Below are 12,829 nucleotides of genomic sequence, written 5' to 3'. Positions count from 1 at the left end.
AGGTCATTATCAGGTCGGTTGTAGGTCATGTTCAGATCCACAATTTTCAAGTCCAACTCGGGTTCAGGTCAACACCAGTTTCGACTTGAGTCAGTTTCGAATCGCTACAGCACAGGTCAAAAATATTTTTGACTCGATCCGGTTTCAGTCAATTTTACATGTCGGGTCAGTTTTTTACACCCCTAGACTCAACCAAATTGACTCAAAGTCTTTCACAGTGGTGGAGCCGTGGTCTCATTTAAATTGGACTGTTTAACCATAAAAATTGGTGAGCCCAAACAAACCCAAAATTTCACAGTCCAGTCCAATAAAACTCAGATTCTTCTCCCTCTTCAAGCTTCCATTTTAGCTTCGTCTCAGAAACCCTAAAGCCTTAAATTTCCATCGGAGAAAAGGGGGCTCTACAATTTAGCTTTACCAGTTCCAAAGAAAGGTAACTCATTCATTTTTTGTATTGCACCGTTTGTTTACTAATAGATAGATGAAACTGAGATAAAAAAATGAATTTCTTTTTCGGCCCCTTTTTTTATTGGTTTCCGAGAAACCAAACAAAAACCAAGCCCATATTTATTTTTTATTTTGTTGGAATTGTTGCTTAATCGATCAGTTCTGTGAAGTTTGATTATTTAGTGTGGATGTTCACAATAATATATTTGATTTGACACTTGAACATTGTTTTAAGAGGCTTCAAATCTTGTTTCCATGGTATCTGAATGATGAAGATAAATGAAAAATGCCGGTCCTTTTAAAATTTGAAACCTATAAGCAATTAAGCATATTCTGGTAGTATGAATTTGTAGGTGTGAACTTTGACCGCACTTGCATTATTTCTCCTCGATATTTGCTCTTCCCTTAAAGTTAAGATGTTGGCTGAAGGGTAATGTACTTCTTTAAGGTATGAGCTATGATAGGATTGTATGTATTATAAATGGATGGGAGATTTACATTTTCTCTCCTCTCTTGAATATTTACAACTCCAATGAAGCTCCAATTTCATGGTTATCCTCTCTACATGTCATCTTTTAACCTCTTGGGCATCTCTTTATGTGATAAGAAACTGTATCCAGACACTCTTCAGTTTTATCTACAAAGAGTACCCAATCCTGAGAAATTTCCATATGTTTTTCTTTTTCGTCATCTAATAGATTTGCTTTCGTGAATGAGTATTCACCATCTGGTTTTAGCATACAAACTTTTTTGAAAGTTGTGGTGAAAGATGCAAATGCATCCTGTCTGTCCATGTTTCTATGCCAGGTACATGTATCAAGCAGATTTCTCATCCAAAATGTGTACAATGTCAAGTTCTTTTATTTGTTTCCTTATTTTTGGAGGGTCCAATAATCATACTCATGTCTATCTGAGGTGTCTACTATGTCTTGAACTTGATTATGGGCAAGCGTGAGGAGTTAATGTAAAAAGGGGATCCTATGAAATTTTGACCATTGTGGTTGTGATTAGATTCCCTAAGATCCTGTTGTTAGAGGATGATATCATTTTCTTTTACTATAATCATAAGACAATTGAAGAGATGACAGGGATAACAGATACTCGTCAACTCTGTGGATTACTGTATATGAATTATGATTGATTGACTCCTTTATCAAGGTTATTTGGTTCATATTAATGATTTGATATAAAAATATATAAACGTGTTTCGTCATCTTTGGAATTTCTACAATTATTGGCATAAATTTTACAGGGATAAAGTTATGGCATTAAATCAAATCAGATCATTGAAAAGTGTCATTATTGCCAAGGATGCAGTTGGTGTGGGACAACGAACATTTTCTGCTGCTTCTGGAAAAGCCAAGAAGGGCTCTAAAGGTGCAGCCAGTGATGCGCCAAAAGCTTCAACACTCAGCAAAGAAGTCAAGTCAACAACCGTGGTTGGTGCAAATATACTCAAGGATGGAGCGGATCCAAAAATCTTGCCGGATTCCGAGTACCCTGATTGGCTGTGGCATCTGCTTGATAAACGTCCAGCATTGAGTGAGCTAAGACGGAAAAACATTGAAACACTTCCTTACGAAGATCTTAAACGCTTTGTGAAGTTGGACAACCGAGCTCGTATAAAAGAAAACAATTCGGTGAAGGCCAAAAATTGATGGTAGTATAAAAGTACTTTCTACTAAACCTTATTTCCTTATCAAGAATGATGCGCCTAATCTTCTAAGATTACATATATTGATTGATTTGCATTGTGCAATGATGGAATTGAAATTATGTTAAAGCGCAAATAATTAAGCAATCTCCATGTTTCCAAATACAGCTCTGCAACTTTGTTAGCTTTTTCTTTTAGGTGTTTTGGTTTTCCCGTTATTTTAAAAATTAAGGATATCTGTATAGCAGAAATAATCTACCATGTTCAATGGTGAAGAATGGTTATATAGCTGCTTGTTACAGTACCATGGAATCCTTATACTTAACATTACAATGACTTGTATATTATGCATTTTCTACATCTCTGTACTAGAATTGTTGCATTGCTCTATTCCTCTGATAAAATGATATTTGATCATGTACGGGTACTTTTCCAAATGCAATAGAAATGTTCATTGCATCGTTAAGTTGGACCCGCCCTAGTCTTGGACATTGGCATTGTAAGTTATTAAGTGGAAGCTACCTTCTCTTGCCCCACATCCCCAACATAAATGGTGGGGGTGTTGAGTCTATCCTTCTTTAGTAGATCCACTGTGATATGTATATGTTTTTTTCCCTTTTTTCTTCCCTTATGTCATGGACTTTGGTGGTCCATCTGCTCCCTTGAAAGGACCATTGATTCGCATTCAGTGCAATTTTGCCCTAGTGAATCACTGAAACCTTTTTCTCCTTTGCATGAACTTAAAAAGATTGTTGCAGATAACTTGCTTGGTAAACTCAGTTCATAGCCGCATTTTTTGGTTTAAGTACACAAATGGTCCCGGACTACAAGGTGTTGTTTTGTCTAGTCTCATGACTATTAAAAGTTACAAAATGGTCCCCTGACAATAGGATGTTTTGTTGAGTCTTCGACTATTAAAAGTTATAAAATTATCATAATTTATTCTAAACTTGTCATTTTTTTTGTTAAAAAAATTGTTGGTTGTCTGAATTAAATGTTAACTTGTTGATTATGATATGATAAAATTTGATTTCAAAATTGTTTGAGTTGTATTTTGTTGATCGATCCTTCACTTATATTATGTCGTCAAGCAAATTCTTGAAATATTATGTCGTTAAGCCAGTGTTTGAATGCAATGACGATGTCCGTAGACATTATTAAAATATAATTTTATCATATCTCAATAAACATGTTAACGTACAGTTTAGACAACCGTTAATCTTTTGAAAGAAAAAGACGAGTTTGGAACATATAAATAGTTGAGACTCAACAAAATAATACCCAATACTTGAGGAGTATTTTGTAACTTTTAATAGTCGAAAGATTAAACAAAACAATATCTTATAGTGGGAGGACCACTTGTATACTTCACCCATATTTTTTCTTTTTTATGCCACTCTTAGTATCTTGGTGAATTGTGTATAGGGACCGGACCCTTTAGATTCACAACAACATATATGTATATCTATTTTTTGAGGGGAAGTGGCTGGTTTTATGCTCATGTAAAGATAAGCTTCACAAGGCATTAAATGTAAGAGGGCACATTAAGAAAAGATAAAAAAAAAGGAGGGAAGCAAAGGGAGTGGAATTAGACATGGCCTGCATTATTGTTGATAAAGCATGAAACCCACCTTTTATTTTCAGGCTTCGTCAATTGTGTTCGAAGTCATAAAAGTTAAAGCTGCTTCTCACATGCTCCTCTTTTGCCTTTAGAGCTGTGTAATCCAAGTTTATGAGTAGTTCGATTTGATGGTTACCAAACAGTTCAGATACCACAGCTCACCATATCTTCTTCATCTATATCAGCTCAAACATACTCGAAACATATTTCTCAGTGATGAAAAAGTATTATAAATAGATACTACATTATAATCAGTCAACTATAAATAAAACGTCTCATAAATTTTGATACTTTTATGTTGTGAACAACTTTGCTTTTTTCTTTCTTTTCGCATTGTCTTTGCTTTCCTACATGCTCTTGAAACCCATCACATGTCATGTGTTTGACATGAGCATGATAAGTAATGAACAACAGACAGTTCAGTTTCAAGTTAAAATCATAAGTTTGATCTTCCATCATGTTGCATGATGTTCTAAGCAGGCAAGTACCCAGGGATTTACTCCTAAAAAGTTTCCTTTTCCTTTTTCTTTTCTCTTTCTTGTTTTTTTTTTTTTATAAATTAACTTTATTGACGTGTACGTTTTCTCAACGTTGGTTATTTTTTTACCATTCATGTCCCGTATGTACCAAATATAGTTATAGAGGCATGATCTTCAAACTTTCAAAGACTTTGAAAATATATAAAAATAAAATAAAATAAAAAATTGAATGTACCACAGTGAAGGATAGTGCATCATGAACAAGTTGCAGAGCAGAGTGATATGAATCAATAAAAATGAAATGGCAGATGGATTTGTGAAACAAGTATTGGTCCTTGGTACAGGATTGGGTGGCCGGTGTTGACTCTTCAAAACACAACCACATGCCTACATCTATCACCAGGCCGGTGGACGTTGATGGAATCAAAGATTTCAGCGTCAAAAGGTGACACCGTTGAAGATTTTTGATTATGTAGTTTAAATTTCGGTTTTAATCGAATTAATCATTCGAATTGAAGTTTTTACAGTTAATCGATCAGTTAATTTTAAGTTTCGTTAGTTAATGATTAATGATTTTTTTTAAAATTTGACTATCGGTTAATTAATCAAAATTATTAAATATTTATTATATTATATATATTACTTAACCTTTAAGAGTAGTTAAACCTCAGTTTTAGTCAAATTAACAGAATGAATTAATTTAATTAATCAAAAATATTTAATATTTAATATATTTTTTCTTATATATTATTTATAAAGTTCGATCAACCTGATTAACTGATCGAATTAATCGAATTTTGTTTGGTTCGATTAAAAATATTTGAAAATTTTCTAGTTCGATTAACAGTTAAAGAAAAAAAATAATTAATGAATTTTAGATAATTCAATTTAGTCAGTTAACCGATAGATTGAATACCCCTATTTTTGGTTCAAAATATACAGATAAGAGAAGCTGCTAACAAGGAATGAATCATGTTTGACATTAGCTTTAACATCACCTTAAACATAATTCAAGTTGACCTACAAATTTAGACTGTCAATATCATAGCAGGAAAAAAAAACACTAAATTGGCAGGGGCTGCTACTAGGAACAACATTTTTTGGGGTTTTAACTATCACTTTAGCCACCTATGTTTTTGGAGATAAACTAAATAAACCAAATTAATCTATAACAAAACATAATTAAACTTCATAATTAACTCAAACACCTTTTGTATACAGTAAAAAGTAAAACCATCAGTTTTCAAGGGGGAGAAGCAGTAAAACCTCACATGGTTTATCATCATTAACATAACAGTTAAAAAGGAATCTTTACCTAATTGTAATATTATTTTATTCTAATTGCCTCTTGCTATTATATTTTGGTCTCCACTTTGAATAACCCATGAATGTGATCTTTTTTCCATGTTCTATTATCTTCTTGAAACAGTTCTGATTCTGCCCCTTTAACTATTTTATTCCAAACCAACCCTTTTTCCTCAAGTGCATGCCTTATTTCCTGTCTTCAACTTTCATGGAAGCATGATTGCTATTTCCCTTTCTCATATCATCTACAACAACAACAACAAAACCCAATTCCCATATGCAATGGGGGTAAGGGGGAGGTAGGGTAGTAGGCTGCCCCCAACGTCAGGTTGAGAGTAGCTTCCGTGGAAGACCTCCGGCAGTCAGAAAATTAAAAATATAGATAAAATGCAATGCATGTATAAATAAATACATAAATACATAGTTGAACAGTATTCATATGCAGTCATTAATATCATATGCGCGTCTGTACTGGGTAGATATCCCTGCAAAAAAAATCCCTGCGAAAAAATCTCTGTATATAGACAGAAACGTAAGACCCGACTAAATTTAAAAGTGGAGAGAATGATACACAGAAGTCAAACGATAGCAAGCCCAGTTCTAAGCCTTCATAAATACCAATAACAGAAACGAATAAAAAATAGAAGTCATGGAAATTACTACAAAGGCATTAAAAGAAGACAGAGATGATACACCCTAGAGATGTAACCCACACTACTCGACTATCCTAGTCTTAAGTCTCCATACTTTCCTATCAGAGGTCATGTCCTCGGTAAGGGCTAAATCAATCAAATCAGATCCCAAGCAGTCTTCCCACTTCCGCCTTGGTCGTCCTCTCCTTCTGGCACCGTCGACTGTAATCGACTCTACCCTCCTGACCGCATCAGACGGTAGTCGCCTAAGGACATGCTCAAACCACCGTAGTCTTCTTTCCCTCAATTTTTCGGAAACAGGCACCACCCCCAAGGACATCCTAATAGCAGAGTTTGTTGTCATATCCTACAGAGTCCTACCGCATGTCCATCGAAGCATTCTCATTTATGCGGTCTCTATCCTCCTTACATGATCCTTCTTGGTTTCCCAACATTCTGATCCATACAACAGCGCTGGTCTTATTGCCATTCTATAAAATTTCCCCTTAAGTTTTAGAGACACCTTCTTGTCACACAAAACTCCAGTAGCGGCCCTCCACTTTAGCCATCCCGCCTTTATACGGTGTGTAACGTCATCATCTACACCCCCATCTTTATGTATCATAGACCCTAGGTACTTGAAACAATCCTTTGAGGGGAGAACGTGTCCTTCTATGCATACTTCTACATCTTCTTCGTTTTGGTCCCTACTGAAGTTTGAACATAAATACTCTGTCTTATCAATATTGATCCTTAGACCTTTTTCTTCCAAAGCAGTCTTCCAGGTAGTCAGTCTACTATTCAACTCAGATTTTGTTTCAGCAACTAGGACAATGTCGTCAGCGAAAAGCATACACCATGGTACACCGTCTGGTGTCGCACAATAGATGTCGTCCATAATCAAGGCGAAGATGTAAGGGCTAAGAGCCGACCCTTGGTGGAGTCCGATTTCCACCGGGAATGCCTCGGTGTCGCCAACTGTAGTCCTGACGTATGTAGTAGATCTACAATACATATCACGAATCGCCCGGATATAAATAGTTGGGATCCGTCTCGTTTCCAAAGTCTTCCAGATCGTATCGCGGGGAACGCTATCATAAGCCTTCTTAAGGTCAATGAACGCCATGTGAAGATCTCTAGACTTTTCCCTATATTTCTCCATAAGTCGTCGAAGTAGATGAATCGCCTCTGTGGTAGACCTGCCTGGCATAAAGCCAAATTGGTTTTCCGAAACCCTAGTAACTTGTCTCAACCTAACCTCTATCACCCTTTCCCATAGCTTCATGGTATGGCTGAGTAGTTTAATACCTCTGTAGTTACCACAACGTTGGGGATCTCCTTTATTCTTATAGATTGGTATCACCGTGGACTCTCTCCACTCCTCTGGCATCTTGGCAGTCTCTAAAATAATATTAAAGATGTTGGTCAACCACTTAACTCCCTCTTCTCCTAGGGCCAACCACACAGTGTTAGGAATTTGATCAGGACCGACAGCTTTGTCCCTTCCCATCTTTCTAAGAGCCATTTTGACTTCCTCAAACCCAATCCTACTTGTAGGGCAGTCATTGGCCGAAGTATGATGGTCGGATGACCCATCAACGATACTTTCTCTACAGGGAGAGGCACCGTCATTAAATAAGCCAAAGAAGTAATTACCCCAAACCCTCTTAATATCATGATCTTTCGCTATAAGAACACCATTGTTGTCCTTAATAAATCTAATGCTACCTAGATCCTTTTTCCTATTCTCCCTAGATTTTGCAAGCCTGAAGATGCCGTTTTGTCCTTCCTTGGTGTCTAATCTCATATCATCTAGTTGATGCTTATTTATTCGTTAAAATCTCATATCTTTGGCCATCAAAACTGGAAAGAAAACATTTATTTCTTCACTGGTTTTTATTGTTGATGCAGGTGGTTCAACTGCTATTTCCCTTTCTCAGTGTCTTTCTGGGTAGGCTTTTTTAACATTTCTCTTTATTGAATCTTTACTTTCATAATTGTTTTTTGGTTGAACCTTTATTTAAGCTTTATGGCATTGAAATGAGTAGGGCCTTTCTCTTTGTTTATGTTTAAGAAACTCTTCTAAGAATTGACTTCCTATAGGAATTTGTTCATATTTGTAGTTAAGACTACTTCATTAGTGTTTAGTGAAAGAACGTCTTCACCATGCCTCCTACATATTTCCCTCTTCGTTGGGAAAGCACTGGTGATCAATGGTGGTATGCATCTCCCATAGATTGGGCGGCGGCTAATGGCCACTATGACTTGGTCCGAGAGCTGCTTAGGATTGATGGCAATCCCCTCATGAAGCTCACCTCTTTGAGGAGGATCCACCGCCTCCAGACCGTGTGGGACGATGAAGAACAGTTCGATGATGTTTCTAAATATCGTTCACAAGTTGCTAGGAAGCTTTTTCTCGAGTGTGAATCGAAGAAAGGGAAGAATTCTCTTATAAGAGCTGGCTATGGAGGATGGCTTGTCTACACTGCAGCCTCAGCTGGAGACTTGGGGTTCGTCCAACAACTGCTTGGAAGGAACCCTCTGCTGGTTTTTGGAGAAGGGGAGTATGGTGTTACTGATGTATTTTATGCTGCTGCAAGGGGTAAAAATTCAGAGGTTTTCAGGCTTATGTATGATTTTGCCGTCTCACCGAGGTTTCTGACTGTCAAAGGCGACAGATTCGAGGAGCACATCGGGGAAATTCCTTCAGTTAATAAATGGGAAATTACAAACAGAGCTGTCTATGCTGCTGCTAGAGGAGGAAATTTAAAGGTTTTGAAGGAACTTCTTTGTGATTGCACTGATATTTTGGTTTACAGAGATAAGCGTGGGTCATCTATATTGCATGCTGCTGCTGGGAAAGGCAAAGTTGAGGTTAGGCCTCTAACTGAACATGCTTGAGCTTGAGCTTGAGCTTGAGCTTGAGTTTCTTTTGTTTTACAAATGAAAACATTGTTTCGTTTGTATAGGTTGTTAACTATCTGGTTGCGTCTTTCGATATCGAAGACTCCATAGACGATCAGGGCAATACAGCTTTGCATGTTGCTGCCTACAGGGGTCAATCAGCCGTCGTTGAGGCTTTAATTCTTTCATCTCCTTCGTTGATCTCTGTAAGGAACAATGCTGGGGAAACATTTCTTCATTCAGCAGTGTACGGTTTCCAGACTCCGGCATTCCGAAGAGCAGATCGGCATGTTAATCTTATGAAGAAACTGGTACAAGCAAGGAATTTCAGCATGGAAGACATTGTCAATGCTAAAACCGAAGATGGGAGGACTGCTCTTCACACGGCCATCACTGGTAATGTTCATGCTGATCTAGTTGAACTCCTGATGTCTGCGAAATCAATCGATGTGAACATCCGTGATGCGAATGGGATGACCCCACTTGATATTCTGAAACAAAGGCCTCGTTCGTCTTCGTCGGATATACTTATCCGGCACTTGATTTCAGCATGTGGGATGTTTGGTTGTCAGGATTATATTGCAAGAAGAGCAGTAGCTTCACACATAAAGATGCAAGGCCATGGAAGCAGTCCTGGAACTTCTTTCAGGATATCCGACACTCAAATCTTCTTGTACACCGGTGTCGAGACGACATCAGATGCTAGTGATCTCGGCAGTGGAGGAAAGAGTCGATCATCATCGACGGATTTCGATTCAGCCGACGACAATAGGAAGTCATGCATGGATAAAAAACCTGCAGGTTCCATGAACAATGCAGCACAGAAATTGAAAAGTGTTCTCCATTGGCCTCGGATGAAGGATCAAAAGCAGAAGAGATTAAAGAAAAGAATCAATGGAAGTTTCTCAGAAGAAACTCCAATCCCTCTCAGACAGAGGTTCTCGAAGCCGTTGTCACTCCCAAACAACAAGAGGACATTTTCCGTGAGGAGCAATCCATCCAGTCCCATTGCTAAGAAGAAACTCGCTTCAGGGATAGTCCATGGCATTATGCAAGCCATGCCACAGATAACCATTCCTCAAAGATCTCGTTCGAGTTCGTTTTCAAAGTCATCCATACCATCTTCTCCAATGTCATTGGATAAACAAAAAGAGGTTTTCAATGAATTTGATATTGCTGGACCGTCTTGTTTGAACCCGAGGCTCGATGATGAAAAACCAGACACAACCGAGAAGCGAAGGTCGATAAGAAGGGGGCTAAGGAGTCAATATTTCTGCTTCGGAGGCTCAAGGCTGGCTGTTAAAACACCAACCAGAAGGCAAAGGCAGAATCCAGCCATGGTCTCAATGGCTTGAGTGCGTCGACTCTTGATGATCGACCTGAGACTATGTAAAAGGCAACTTACTGACAGAGATGAAAGATTTAGTAATATTTGTAACTTGCTGCTGCCTGTTTGATATGTGTAGGTTCTGTACTTAGATTAAACCAAATGCATGAGTTGTGTACTTTTAATGTCTCACTGTAAGTGAAGTAGCCCAAAAACTGATGTAATGTCCTAAGCAGTTTGTTTCTCTTTCATGTTGACAATCTGTTTGACGATAGCCGATTGTACTTGGACATGGGAGTGTTCACGATGTCGGAGAAAGCTGTCATCTTCATGCCTTTACTAGCTTCATTCTTCTATTATGGCCATTGCGGAATCATCGCAATGAGTTTTATCATTCGGCGAAACATAGTTTCCCTCGATAAATGTGGGATGCAGCGTTCAGGGATTTAAGTAACAATGTTAATGGAATACCAGCCGTTATATAACGGTGAAGGCGCCGTCCGAAACTTTTATTTTACAGCCGATTGTTATTCTTGGTAGCGTTTAACCGAGAGGACCACTTATCTCGTATACGAGTTATAAAACATTTACTACTATTCAAGAATTCTGAAAAATTTTGTTTCTTTAAAAATCAACCATTATAATTTAAACACTATAATAATTAATCACACAAATTCAAAATATACTAATTTAACTTCAACCCGATTTCGAATTCATGTAGCAATTAGACAGTTCAATATTGTATCATATCAAAATCGAAACTACCTAAAAACTGTCAAATTTAAAAATCATTCGATCGCAAATAAAATAAAATCTAATAAAATTCTATTCAAATAAACTACTAATCATATCTAGTAATACTTCGTTTAAAACCTATACTTATATAATTTACTCAAAAAGCAGCTCCAGACATATTCAAATCAAAGCATCAAAACACATAAATATATATATGCCAACTAAGAATGACAAAAACATCGAGAGATGTCATACTGATTGTAACACCCTAATCCAGTCCGACCCGAAGATCCATGGATTCCACATGGAACCACTCAAATGGTCAACCCGAAAATTTCTTTTCAAAACAGTTTCTAACCATAGAAAACATCCATCATACCATATGCGAAATAAAAATAATGTTTACAAAACACGAGTCTCCCAAATACGTACAAATACAATACATGAGTTTGAAAATCAAAATAGAGTTATGTCTCGAATACATAATACAAGTCCTTTACAAATACTCAAGACATACTCTGATAATCGGCCGGTATAGAATGGATAGATGCGATAGGCTCCCTTAGTGATCCTCTATTAACATGCGCACAGAAACACATTCCATACATTGAGCTCACAAGCTCAGTGCCACGATAATAACTATGCAATACTACATGCATTCATTACATGAACATGTTGAAATCTTAAGTCATATACATACAAAAGAACATAACAAAGATGAGATAGGCCAAGTAGCATGGTTGGAGGAATTTATGTGCATCTCGGACAACACACTAACCTGTCTAAAACATGATTGCTTCTGGGTAAGAACCGGAATTTACGTGTATCAAAAGTTATGGACCTTAGTCTACCTTAGATCCTCGAGAGGTCGGGGTGAGGTCTGGAATTTATGTGCATTAGAGGCTTATATCCCGTACCTAGTCGAGAATAGGGTACGATTCTAGAATTTACGTGCATCAAAATTCTTACCAGTACGACCCGGAATTTACGTGCATTTGATGCGTACCAAACAAACAATATCCGATTATTCACAAACAAATGACAATCGTCATAATGCTAGAGTAATTGGGGTGTCCAAACGTTTCTCGAGTGTCACACAAGGAAAATCTTATGACATCCTAACTTGCTTGTTTTCTACGTGAGGAGTTAGTGATCTTAATTATTCTCACTTGTATTTGATACTTATAGCTTATAGGAACTCAAAACACCTCATCCCGAACACCTAAATAAATTAACCAAAATTGCCTAAAAATCACCGTGGGTATCGATATTAGACCCGCAATATCGATACTCACCCCTTGGGTATTGATACTCACGTGAGTATCGATGCCAAAATTTGCTTCTATGTTTTGAGGGAGTATCGATACTCCCATGAGTACTGATAACAAAATCACCTTTGATGTTTTAAAAAATCCCTCAGTATCGATACTCATCATATGGTAATCAATACTGGACCTTGAGTATCGATACTCCTTGAAGGGGTATCGATATTGCCCTTATAAAATGCTAGGTTTTGGCCTTTCATGAAGAACAATATCGGTTATGTATTTCTAGTACCGATACTGACAGACCCTTTTGCCTTGTTTTAGGCACGAAAATAACTCTAAACCTTACCCATACGCTCCCCTAAGACTAGAAAAGCTTATTAAAGTCTTATTTGATGTCTTAGAGGTCTAAAGTTATCATCTTTCATGCATAAAACAAACAAATACGAAACTTTCCATG

General features: G+C 37.3%; 2 protein-coding genes across 4 annotated transcripts; both read left to right on the top strand.

Annotated features, from left to right (window-relative positions):
- The first annotated feature begins 290 nt into the window (after positions 1-290).
- Positions 291-2,264, top strand: LOC120205618 (54S ribosomal protein L37, mitochondrial-like). 2 transcript variants are annotated; one of them, XM_039205478.1, is made up of 2 exons: positions 291-433; positions 1,700-2,264. In XM_039205478.1, exon 2 carries the CDS (start codon positions 1,710-1,712, stop codon positions 2,103-2,105), a length of 396 nt encoding a protein of 131 aa, XP_039061409.1. In that variant the 5' UTR covers positions 291-433; positions 1,700-1,709; the 3' UTR covers positions 2,106-2,264. The 2 variants fall into 2 exon arrangements, with proteins under 2 accessions (XP_039061409.1, XP_039061418.1); XM_039205487.1 differs by having other exon boundaries at positions 298-397; positions 1,697-2,264.
- Positions 2,265-8,067: 5,803 nt separating this feature from the next.
- LOC120205606 lies at positions 8,068-10,618 on the top strand. 2 transcript variants are annotated; one of them, XM_039205461.1, is made up of 3 exons: positions 8,068-8,088; positions 8,262-9,012; positions 9,108-10,618. In XM_039205461.1, the coding sequence occupies exons 2-3, from the start codon at positions 8,305-8,307 to the stop codon at positions 10,395-10,397; spliced, it is 1,998 nt and encodes a 665-aa protein (XP_039061392.1). In that variant the 5' UTR covers positions 8,068-8,088; positions 8,262-8,304; the 3' UTR covers positions 10,398-10,618. The 2 variants fall into 2 exon arrangements, with proteins under 2 accessions (XP_039061392.1, XP_039061400.1); XM_039205469.1 differs by lacking the exon at positions 8,068-8,088 and having other exon boundaries at positions 8,157-9,012.
- The last annotated feature ends 2,211 nt before the right edge of the window (positions 10,619-12,829 follow it).

This window comes from Hibiscus syriacus, unplaced genomic scaffold (genome assembly GCF_006381635.1).
Source record: "Hibiscus syriacus cultivar Baekdansim isolate YM2019G1 unplaced genomic scaffold, ASM638163v2 tig00000452_pilon, whole genome shotgun sequence".
Taxonomy (NCBI): domain Eukaryota; kingdom Viridiplantae; phylum Streptophyta; class Magnoliopsida; order Malvales; family Malvaceae; genus Hibiscus; species Hibiscus syriacus.
This window is presented reverse-complemented; position numbering and strand designations above follow the sequence as displayed.